This window comes from Arachis hypogaea, chromosome 16, assembly GCF_003086295.3.
Source record: "Arachis hypogaea cultivar Tifrunner chromosome 16, arahy.Tifrunner.gnm2.J5K5, whole genome shotgun sequence".
NCBI classification, from domain to species: Eukaryota; Viridiplantae; Streptophyta; class Magnoliopsida; order Fabales; family Fabaceae; genus Arachis; species Arachis hypogaea.
In genome coordinates, this window is record NC_092051.1 from 117,230,498 (window position 1) to 117,242,124 (window position 11,627).

General features: G+C 33.0%; 2 protein-coding genes across 5 annotated transcripts; both read left to right on the forward strand.

Moving 5' to 3' along the window:
* Positions 1–3,132: 3,132 nt before the first annotated feature.
* LOC112754728 (phosphoribosylglycinamide formyltransferase, chloroplastic) lies at positions 3,133–7,665 on the forward strand. Of its 4 annotated transcripts, none has more exons than XM_025802480.2 (7): positions 3,133–3,624; positions 3,930–4,555; positions 5,211–5,322; positions 6,318–6,494; positions 6,593–6,719; positions 6,873–6,991; positions 7,315–7,665. In XM_025802480.2, exons 2-6 carry the CDS (start codon positions 4,207–4,209, stop codon positions 6,984–6,986), a joined length of 879 nt encoding a protein of 292 aa, XP_025658265.1. In that variant the 5' UTR covers positions 3,133–3,624; positions 3,930–4,206; the 3' UTR covers positions 6,987–6,991; positions 7,315–7,665. The 4 variants fall into 4 exon arrangements, 2 of the variants coding, with proteins under 2 accessions (XP_025658265.1, XP_029149845.1); XM_029294012.2 differs by having other exon boundaries at positions 3,177–3,624; positions 4,192–4,555; XR_011874442.1 differs by having other exon boundaries at positions 3,156–3,624; positions 6,318–6,719.
* A 1,183-nt stretch (positions 7,666–8,848) lies between these two features.
* On the forward strand, positions 8,849–9,502 carry LOC112757406 (pentatricopeptide repeat-containing protein At1g77170, mitochondrial-like). Its single transcript, XM_025805996.1, has 2 exons — positions 8,849–8,956; positions 9,077–9,502. The coding sequence occupies exons 1-2, from the start codon at positions 8,849–8,851 to the stop codon at positions 9,500–9,502; spliced, it is 534 nt and encodes a 177-aa protein (XP_025661781.1).
* Positions 9,503–11,627: the final 2,125 nt, after the last annotated feature.

The following is an 11,627-nucleotide window of genomic DNA, read 5'->3' on the forward strand; positions in this document are numbered from 1 at the left end:
AATTTCAATAGTAAATATAAAAAACCAACAAAATTCACCTCAATGTTTATTCATAATTCAATTGATTTAAAGAAAGAGAAATGCAATACGACAAAAGAATATAATTTGACTACTCTTTATCATATCTTGACAAGGTTAGATTTGGTAAAACATAAATTGCATTGTTATTATGAGACAACAACAGACCAAAAATAGTTCATTTAAAAAATCAGATCAATTACTCTATATATGATTAATAATTAAATCTTCTGGATCAATTACTCCATGTTACAAAATACAAGAAACAATTGATTTAATTAACTTGGCTACATATAGAGATTAAGACTTTGATAAAATTGCACCTCTCTTTTAAATAAACAAGAGGAAGAATCAAATGTAACATATTGCATATGACAATATGATTCTATCCTTTTATTTCTTAATCCACTGATTCTCAGATAAACACACTAATATTAAAACCCTAACCCAAAAAAACTCCCCTAAAATACTTTAAATCAAATAATGGTATAGAAACAGAAATGATTGAAGATCTAACTAATAAGCTAAAAAATTAAATGGTAGTCACTGAAAACATAAACCTTAACAGAGAATAAGCACAAAATTAACATATACTAACATACAAAACAACATGCATTTAGTTAGAATGTATACAAAAGAAAAAGAGGAGGAACCAAAAGTGAAGCAAAAAAACAAAGTATTATCATGGGTATAGAAAAATTTTTTTCACTATTTTTCTTACCTCAAACTTAGTCAACGTAGGTGAAGAGAAGACGGCCGATGCAATGTGAAGTGGTTGAAGAGAAGAGAACCGTGACTTCAACGAATCTGATAAGTCAGACTCGCAACAACGCCATTGAAGAGAAGAGAAAGAAGAATAGTCCTATTATGAGGAAAATATGGTGTAGTGCTTGTTTAATTAAAACGTTTGCCATCTCAAAACATGATACGGCATTGTTTTGGGCTCTTTAAGCGCCAAACTAAAACGACGTTGTTTTAGTGGAGTCCAGCGTAGTATTCTATTGTACACGTCATCTCTCCAATAATGACTCTGTGATAAAAATTTAAAAAATTTAGAGACTAAATAAAAACAATTAAAATTTTAAATACTAAATTAAGATTCGATTATAACTTCTGAAACCAAATCGAATATTTTCTCTAAAAGATCTAACTATTTTTTTTCAATAACTAATTAATCCAAAATTAAAATCATTAAGGAACTAATTTTCACGAGGTTGTGCTCAATGACAATCCCAACCTCAACCTCAGGCAGCGTTTGGTTCATGTCCATGTCCACTAGAGACATGGATACGGTGGAATGTGTACACTGTTTGTTTGTTGAGACACAAAATTTTGATGGACACAGTTACACACAGATGTATATGAAATACATGTATTTTGTGTATCTCCTTCAAGCTGTGACATTGAGACATAACCCATGAGACACAAATTTTTTCAATTTTATCCCTAGTTATTTTTTAAATTCCAATTTTATCCTTTACCCTATCTTCATAACTCTCCCTCTTCTTCTCCAATTCATTCCACCTTCCAACCTCTATTCTACCCCTGCCTTCTCCTTCCACCATTGTCACCGCGATCACTACCGGCGTCGCCATCGCTTCCTTCCTTTGTCCGCCTCTCTTCCTCTCTTCTTCTGCTGCCACCCTCATCTCCCTCTCAGCGTTGTTGCCATCACCATCGTTGTGCTGCCTCCCTGTCGCCTTCCGTCATCCCCATCGTCGTACCGCCTCCAGATCTGCCTTGGTTCGCCTCTCTTCTTCGTCGCTTGTGTCGATGCCTCTATTGCCTTGCCTTGCCTCTAGATCTACCTTCACCTACCTCCATTGCCTTTGTTGGTTCGTGTCGGTGCTGACGCCTCCGTTGCCTCTTCCTGTATATAGATCTGTCTTCACCGCCTCCATATCTGTTTTTTAAATTGTACTTGTTTTTTGTATTTTTTTCATTATTCTTTTTCATTGGATATATTTTGTTCAAGTTTCTTTTCTTGGATATCTGTTTTAATTTTTTATATATAAAAAAATTATTGATTTGATTATTGGATTAAATATTTTAATGATATTTCATAGTTATTTAGATTGAGGCTGAAAAATTATTTGCAGTGATGGTAGAAAGCAATGTTGGTAGTGATGTTACAGTGATAAAGGTAAATATGATATTTAGTTAAGATCAATGTGTCTTGTACATCATTACCAAACATAGCAAAAAAAATTGTGTATTTTATGCTATGATGCATGGACACTGACACGGACACGGGACACGACACGACACGGGACACGCCGACACGCGGATTTTAAAATTTTACATGACACGGGGACACACATACATATAAAATATAAAGTATTTTTTAGATAAATTGTAATGATATTTTATTGATATTAAAATATAAATTAAAATTTTTAATTATTTTTAATGTCTTATTTTAATTATATCAAGTATTTAAAATATTTTTTGTTTTAATAAATAATAATATATACTATATCTAAATTTATTTTAAGAATATATGTTAAGAATAAGATTGGACACGCTTATACGTCATGGTATTTAGATGTGCCAAAGCATGTCCGGAGAAAAATGTTTTATTTTTTATTAAGACACAGTTGAACACAGCAGACACGCGTGTCGAACGAGTGTCGGTGAGTGTTGTATTCGAAATGTATTCGATACGCGGACATAACAACTCAGCGAAGTGTCCGTGCTTTATAGATTTTGTGTCTGTGTCTTCCCGTGTATTTGTGTCTCAAAGGTAGCGTTTGTTTTGAGGTACTGAGACACAGACTGAGAGACTGAGACTCAGTATTATGTTTGTTGGTTCAGAGACTGGTACTAAAATTTCTGTTTCTGTCTCTAAAATTTCAGTATTTCAGTACTTCCAAAAAATAGGAACACAGTGGACTAAAATTTTTAAAGATAGATACTGAAATTTTAATGACATTTTATACCTAAAATACCCTCATTTTAATTAATTAATTCTAATTTTACTCTTTTTACAAATTAAATTAGAATTTTATTCTTGTTTCAATTTCTATCTCCCATTTTACACCAAACAAAATACTAAAATTTATTTCAATCTCTGTGTCTCTTAGTCTCTATCTCTCATTCTCAGTCTTTTTGTCTGCGTCTCTCCATCATACGCTACCAAAGAGACTATCCAAAACACTGCCTCAAGTCACGCTCTCCCAAGAATCCCAGCTTCACTTAGACACTCACTCTCACTTCTCTACCTCACTCGCCGCACGGTCACTGCCGAACACAACGGCAGCCAACAACGGAGGTCGTCACTCGTCTCTCTCCTCGCCGGCTCCTATGTTTCTCCCCGCGCCGTCAGTGTTTGCTCGCCTCTGCTTCCTCCGCTCGTCTCTGCCTCCTCCGTCTGTCGTCCCGGCCGCCTTGTCTTCGCCGTGCCTCGCCTGTCTCTGCCTCCGCCTCGTGCCTCGTCTGCCTCTGCTCCCCCGTCGTCATCGTGTTGGCAACTCTTCGAAGCTCAGCTCGTGCCGAAGCTCTGCTCTCTCTCGCCGGTGGCTTGCTCTGCAACGGTGTAACACTGCAACGACCCGAAGTTGGAAAATCGTCCCTGACTCTGTTTCTGGCTTTCTGCTTCTGCTGTAGGTGAGATTATTTATTTAGTTATTCTTATTAATTTTTTTATACTTTTTTTTTTGCTGTTTTAATGTATTGATGCTAATTGTATTTGTATGTACAACTGGTTGATTTAATTTGTAATAGGTCTAGATCAATTGCATTTGTAATTTTGTATGTAATATTGATGCTAATAGGTTCTGTGAATCAAGAGATTGGAACTGGAAGAATTTTTCATTGATATTTGATAGTTTTATTAGATAATAGGTGCTGTGCGTGTGGTTCTTTTATTTACTTTTTATTTTTTTATACGTTTTTCTTCCCTCTGTGATTAGGCTTCGGAGGCTTTTGGTGGAAAGCCTGAAAAAGGGTTTAGGGTTTTGTGCTGATGGAATAAGATAGGTGTTTTAGGAGAAAACCCATTAAAAAAAAATTGCCATACATGTAATGCAGTCTTGTGTGTTGTGTGTCATCTAATCATCTCCTCAAACGCCAAACACCACCGTTTTGGCCTTCCTACCTGACTCCAACAAAAGCTCCTCCTCACACACACACACAGAATTGTAGCATTATCCTATTTTTTTCCTTTCCTTTTAGGAAGATATAATTACCATGGAAGCTCAACAAATCCTCTCTAGGTTTTGCCCCAAACCCTCGTCACTCCTGCTACCCTCTCATAAAAAGCTTCATACTTTACCTTGTGTTGGGCCCAAGAACCTTGGGATTCAGAGATTGGGGTGCAGTTACACTGAGGGAAAGAAGAAGAGGGTCTTTTGTGTAAGGAGGACGATAGAAGAAGAAGAAGTGAAGGAGGTGAAAGTTGGGGCCACTATGCCGGTGAGGAGGAAGAAGCTGGCAGTGTTCGTGTCCGGTGGAGGGTCCAATTTCAAGTCCATACATGAGGCTTCGTTGAAGGGTTCACTCCATGGTGATGTTCTTGTTTTGGTCACAAATAAACATGGTATGCTTCGAATCCTTGAACTTTTTCATTGCTTCTTTTATTTTAATTTTTTTATATTTCTGTTATTCTTCAATGATAGTTTTTTTAAATGAGATTACTTGGATTAAGGGTTCGAATGTTTCAGCTTATTTTGGTAAAAATAAATTACTTTTTGTTAACTAAATAAAATTCTTTTTCATATATTTATATGAACTTTTAAAAGAATTAGAGAGTTTAGTACTTTATTAATTTATTTTATATATTACGGATGAATGAGCTGAACTCAATATTTCTATTAGATGCTGCAATCTTAGAATACGTTCACCAATCATTAGAAACTATGTGAATCTATTCATGTACTGATGTACATACTGAGCTTAGTTTAGAGGACAACTACCAAAGATAAATAAGCTGAACTGAACCTGTCTTGCATGATGTGTTATTGTATTTGTGCCATCATTTCCAGGGTGAAATGTTGAAGAAATTTGATAAGGGACGAAATCATTGTCATCTTTTTCCTTCATTTAAAACAAAAAGGAAGCAATTTTTTTCTTTTTTTTTTGTTGATTAGAACATTTGCTCTTCCAAAGTGCACTTTATCTTCAAGTTGGAAGTATGTTAACCTTTTGTGTCTTGGTGTACTGAAAGTTTCTTTTGTTCATTTGTTTTATTCCAGATTGTGGAGGTGCTGAGTATGCAAGAAATAATGGTATCTCAGTTGTTTTGTTCCCTAAAGTAAAGGATGGATCCGATGGGCTATCTCCAAGTGAGCTTGTTGACACACTAAGGTGCGGTGCGGTGCAGTGCAGTGCTTCTTTGTTAAATTTGCTGCAATGGCTTCTTTGGTTTACTCTTCAATGTGTTAATCTGTCTCTTTATTACAATTTTATGAAATACTTTCACATTCCTTACGTGCAAGATCAACCATGTTGTATAAAAATGTCTTTTTCTATAAAAATAGAGGTAAGTATACCAGAATTTCTCAGAAACAACAAAATTTAACTCAAATAGCTCCTTTGGACCTCTTGGACGGAGCCACCAAATCTTCCAAGTGAATATGCACTTGCAGAAAATATGATTATTGCTTTGAATGCTTTCCACCTTCTCAATCTGAAATTGTTCAGTGCAAAAATAATAGCTTTATCAACATAGATAAGAACATCATTTTAGCTAATTTTTCATCCTCATATTTGCATGTGTAGATCTCAAGCATCATTTGCATCTTTTGTGGATATCACTTATCATATGAAGAAACTCGAGTTGTGATTTATGGGAAATTTCTACATGATGTGTCCAAGAACATATGCTATAAATTATAAACTTGTTATTTTGTTATCTTTTATGATTGTTGTGTATCTGTTGTATTGGCTTGTAACCTTGTATCTACAAGTAAAAATCTAGTAGACTGGTTGGTTTTCATGAAACACAAGGCAGTCTGTCACAGGATTTGGAACACTCTCTTCCTAATCAGTACATCGGAAGTGCCTAAGTAACCTAAGTAACAAAGGGCATAGTATACTCCGTGAAATTATTTACCGATATGAATCTATTAAACAATAGAGTGTAAATTCTTTTTCCTCTTTTTTTTTTTTCCGGTTCGTTTCTGGTACTGTAAGTCGTGTCATAAGGCGGATGTGTTACTTTTAGATTGAAAGGCATCTGCATTATTAGTATAGAAGAGATGCCAAAAAAGCTGCAACTTTGCATAAGCAATAATTTTGATATTCCACGTAGATGTGGTTATACTATTGAGTCTTAACGTAGTACTTTTTCTCTTCATCAGGAGTTTCCAAGTTGATTTTATTCTTTTAGCTGGATTCCTCAAACTTATACCTGTTGAATTGATTCGGGCTTATGAAAAGTCCATATTAAACATTCATCCATCACTTCTTCCAGCTTTTGGAGGCAAAGGATACTATGGTCTGAAGGTGCACAAAGCAGTTATTGCTTCGGGTGTAAGGTACACTTCTCGCCAAACTTCTCATGCTGTTTCACTTGAATTGTCACACTTCGTATGGGAGACAGGTGTCTCTGCTTCATTTTTTCTGGGTTGGTTAGATATTCAGGTCCTACAATTCATTTCGTTGACGAACATTATGACACGGGGCGTATCCTTGCTCAACGTGCTGTCCCTGTACTGGCTAATGACACTGCAGAGGAGTTGGCTTCCAGGGTTCTCAAGGAGGTAATAGCATTTTATATGTCTTTAAACAAGTTCAATCCTAAATGAAAGTTCAGCAAATTTATTTGCCACAAGAAGCATGCATGAACCTTTACATTGATGTAATCAAAAGCCTAGCGATTCGTTGTTGTCTTATGTTTTCATTTTTGAACTTAGGAACACCGGTTATATGTGGAGGTGGTCAAAGCTTTGTGCGAAGAGCGTATAGTTTGGAGGGAAGACGGTGTCCCTCTCATTCGAAGCAAAGATAACCCCAATGAGTTCTGCTAATTATGGTGTAAATTTAATTTGCCTTTCAATTACACTTTCGTTTCATAACATTAGGGATAAATGACATTGATCTCCCATGAGGTTAAGTGATATTACGTATGACACTTCTTAATATCGTAGCTATCAAGGGTGTCTGTGTATTGAGAGCCATATAATCTAAATCTTAAGGAGACTAGTTTATACTTTTGCCAATAGTGAAGTGCTGTGTGTAATATCACTTAATCTCAATTCTCAAGGGTGGTTGATATCATTTACCTTAATATTAAGAGTAAGGATTGAATAACATTGAGTGTAACCTTGAGTAATTAGACTTTTGTTTCTGCTGCAGGGGATTTTGCTAGCTATGGAACTTCACAAATACATAAATAATTAGGTAAATGAAAGAATTAATAAATGAGCAATTAGGGGGGCGATCCTTCAAGGGGTCCACAAACCCTTGAAGAATAATCTAATAATCTAATTAGGAAGCCACAAACATTTCTTTTATTGTATATATAAACTTGTTATAATTTTTCTTTCCCAATAGATGATGAGGGCTGATGACTTCATAATTTTGGACCCCTTTTACCCCATACAAACTAGAAACATGGCATCTCATTATTGTTATTTTTTTGGGTGAGCTCTATGACATCCAAATTCAGTTATATATATTTGTATCACATTCGTAGTTTATTCATCATTTGATTAAGTCTCTCTCTATCTCTGACTCTCCTCCCCGTCGGGGCCAATTTTTTGGGGCATATTTATCCTTGAGTTTTGATTCACTTGTGTGGGTCAACAAGGATGTGTTTGGTCGTCAGAACAAGACAAGATATGACATTGAAAATAAAATATAAATGATAGGCATGAAAATTAGCGTTTTTGTATTTTGTTTGATGATAAATTAAGTATAAGAAAGAATAAATTATGAAAGTCTATTTATTTTAATTTTTTTCCATACAAAAAATATAAAAAGAAAAATATAAGGATAAAAAATATAATTATGAAAAATTAATAAGAATAATAAAAAATAAAAAATAAATTGTGATTTTTGTTAGTGTCTGTGTTCCTTCTATCCTTCTTATATAAAATATAATAATTTAGTATCTCTTGATACAATTTCAATGTTTATGTATCGTCAAATATGATTTTGTATCTGTGTTTATAAACACATGCAGTCTAATAGATGTGAGAAAGTTGGCCTTTTTATTTTTTATTTAAATAAAAATTTTATTATTTTCCCATGTTTTGCTGGATTCATACAAGATTTCTTTTTTAAACAAAAAAAAAAAAATTTGACATGTATCAATTTGTAAAGAAATCAAAAGGTTTTCAAATGTGGGCATTATCTCTATGTTCCATTATTTCATAAGCAAGGTAGCGAAATACCCAAAAATAAAAATACCTATCTCCTCTTTATAGCAAAATGTCAACAATTAAATCATATTTTGTATCATAAGCTGTGAAATAATAGTATTTTGAGTTAAATTTTAAAGTGGTCCCTGAAGTTACATTTTAGACTCAAAGTAATCCATAAAGTTAATAATTATCTATTTTTGTCCCTGAAGTTGTACTATGGGACGCAGAGTCGTTCTTCAGGCACATTCCGTCCATCTGGCACCATCGGAAAGCTGATGCCATCGGAAAGCTGATCTGAACTCTAACAGTCAGTTGGTGTGGATTAGTAATCTTTTTTCGTGCAATTTGGTATTTAAATCAAAATTAAAAACCTTATTCCCCAAATTTAAGAATCCCTCTCTACAGTATCCCTCTCTTCTCTTCTCTTCTCTTTCTACGCTAGGAGGTTGTTCAATAAGATTCCGGACGAGGTGAAAAACACGTGACATGGATTGTGATTTGATGGGTATGCTAGGAATGGGGATATGGAAGCTGCCAGGGAGATCTTTGAACAGATGCCAATGAGGAACTGCTTTGTGTGGTCATCTATGATTTGTGGTTATTGCAAGAAGGGCAATGTCGAGGAGGCTAAGGTGATTTTCTAGGCGTTCCAAAACGCAAGGTGGAGATTTGGAATCCAATGATTGCTAGGCATGTCCAGAATGGATTTGGTGAAAAAGCACTGCAGTGTTTTGAGGAAATGAAGGGTGAAGGATTTTGGCAGATTGAAGGAATCAAATATAAAGCCTGATTCAATAACCTGTCTCATTGTGCTCTCTGCTTGTGCTCATGGTGGTTTGATAAATGAGGCTTTGGAAATAACAACTAAAATGGAAAGATATGGAATTGAAATAGGAATCAGATATTATGGATGCATGGTTGATCTATTGGGAAGAGCAGGGAGGTTAAAGAAGGTAAAGAGAATGCCAATGAAATCGAATGAAGCTGTTTTTGGGGCACTGGTTGGTGCATGCCAGATTCATTCAGACGTGCAAATTGCAGAACAAGTAATGAAGTTAATTGGTGCAAGCACTGTTTCAAGTTCTGATTCTCTCAATGTACTTCTGTTCAATACCTATGCAGCTTCTGAAAAATGGGAGAAATGTGAACAGATGAGGAGGATTAGAGTACATACCTGATTTTGATAGAATCACATTGGTCTATCATTTTTCTTTCTTTTTTATCCATTGCGCTTTTTCTTCGGATAAGAATTTCATTTCCAACGTTTGTGAAATATTCAATGTTCAATCTCGTTAGCCATAGTGATGTTTTACATTATACTTTTTAATCTAAAACATCAAGCTATGTAAACTTCCAAAATGATTGAGTCTAAATATTGTTTGTCAGACCAGACCTAGCCGAATAAAGAAATTAAACTTTTAAAATAGCTTGAGTTTAAAGTTATTTAATGTTAAACCAACCAGACTATAGGCCAGTCACTTGATACGCTGTTGGCCTTTTTCCACTCTTAGCTATTAATTTTATTTATTCTAATAAAAAAAATATATTTAACCAATAGTGTAAATGCAATTAGTCATAGGTAATAGTAATACACAAGGATAATGACTAAGGAGAGAATTTTAGAGGATCATGACAATTAAGGGTGTGTTTGGATTTGTATTAGAAAAGAGAAAAGCGTGTTTGAGTTTTTTGAACGTTTTATTTTTATATTTGGCAACTTTTTTGTGTGTAATTGGATTACAGTTTGTAAACAGAAGTTTACATAAAATTGATTTTGCAAACTTGATTTTGATGAAAAGTAAATTTATGTTAACGTGATCTATATTTGGCAATTTTTATATCAAAATGAATTATAGTAAAATAGATGTTATTTGAATTATATTATTCAAAATCACATTTAGATAAAAAATTACTAGAAGAGACATCAATTTAAATAATTTTTTATATTATCCTATCATTTTACTTTAGATATTTGAATAAATCTTATTAATTTATTTTATAATAAAATTAATATTTACTTACTAAATTAAAGTAATATATAAAAATTGACAAAATATATTTTAAAACATTAAAACACTAAAGGGAGTACTATACATTTTATAATGTCAAATAAAAAAAATATTTTATAATTTTTTTAGTACCGTTGGTATTCTTTAATTTAGTATCATTTTAGATTATAAATTTTTATTATTCATGACTCTTTTGTTACTTATAATTAGTATATAATAAAAACAAAAATAAAATATAGTATGAAGTACAATAAAAAAAACGAAAAAAATTTCCTACAAACATAGTATATAATAATTACAATCAACAACATATATCATATGAACAAAAAAATTACAATAAAAAATAAATAAAATTCATATGAATAAAACTAAATAAAAAAATAAAAAAATTTTATACACAACATAAATATAGTACAATAAAAGATAGAAAAAAATTTATATAAACAAAAAATAATAACATAAAAGTTAATAAAAATAATAATTTATATCAACAATAGTTGTCATATGAATAAAAAAATACAATAAAAAAGTAACATTAGAACACTAAAAAAATAATATCAGAACACAAAAAAATAATATAAAAATATTTTTCATATAAATAAAAAAATATAATAAAAAACATAAAAATCAAAATATGAAAGAGAGTACAAAAAATAATAAAAAAATTAAAATATTTATCTTGGCAGTGATTGAAACAAATCTGAAAGATTTTGATAAAAAAAAAATTGGAACGAAGAACATACACAAAGAACTAATGTGAAAGTTATATGATTACTTGCATCCTTTTTATAGAAGAAAATGAAGGGTAGGGTTGGTAGAAAAAGAATAAATTTTTCACCTAATTTAATCAGCCTTCCCCAACGTGAACGTAAAAGCTAGAATTTTTAGCTTCACGTGAATGTATGTTCAGAGGTAAAAGCACTTCTGGATTCAGAGTTCCAAAAAATTGTCAAACATAAAAATTAGACGTTCAAGACACTCAAACGGCTTCTCTCTGAACCCAGAAGTGATTTTATAACACCCTACCACACAGAGCTTTACACCGAGGATGTAAAACAGAGGTGGTGAGGCGTTACGACTTCTAAAAATAAAGTATATACGTATAATAATTGGAAGAATATAATATACGAGGAGCCTTGAAAAAAGGGTAAAGCAAAAATTGCAAAATTAAAAGCGCAACATTCAAGATTAAGGATTACTTTTGTATGAAAAAAGCTAGGGTTCATAAACATATATATATATACAGAAAGTAAGAACAGAGGGTCAAGAGTACAAAATAATAAGCTCCTAACTC

What these genes read in the sequence shown, in the direction of transcription:
- LOC112754728 (XM_025802480.2), top strand. Translation starts at nt 4,207, where the DNA reads ATGGAAGCTCAACAAATCCTCTCTAGGTTTTGCCCCAAACCCTCGTCA. An exon ending in TTTGGTCACAAATAAACATG is followed by an intron (nt 4,556 to 5,210) that starts GTATGCTTCGAA and finishes GTTTTATTCCAG; the next exon opens with ATTGTGGAGGTGCTGAGTAT. An exon ending in GTTATTGCTTCGGGTGTAAG is followed by an intron (nt 6,495 to 6,592) that starts GTACACTTCTCG and finishes TGGGTTGGTTAG; the next exon opens with ATATTCAGGTCCTACAATTC.
- LOC112757406 (XM_025805996.1), top strand. Translation starts at nt 8,849, where the DNA reads ATGGAAGCTGCCAGGGAGATCTTTGAACAGATGCCAATGAGGAACTGC. An exon ending in GCAATGTCGAGGAGGCTAAG is followed by an intron (nt 8,957 to 9,076) that starts GTGATTTTCTAG and finishes TGAAGGGTGAAG; the next exon opens with GATTTTGGCAGATTGAAGGA.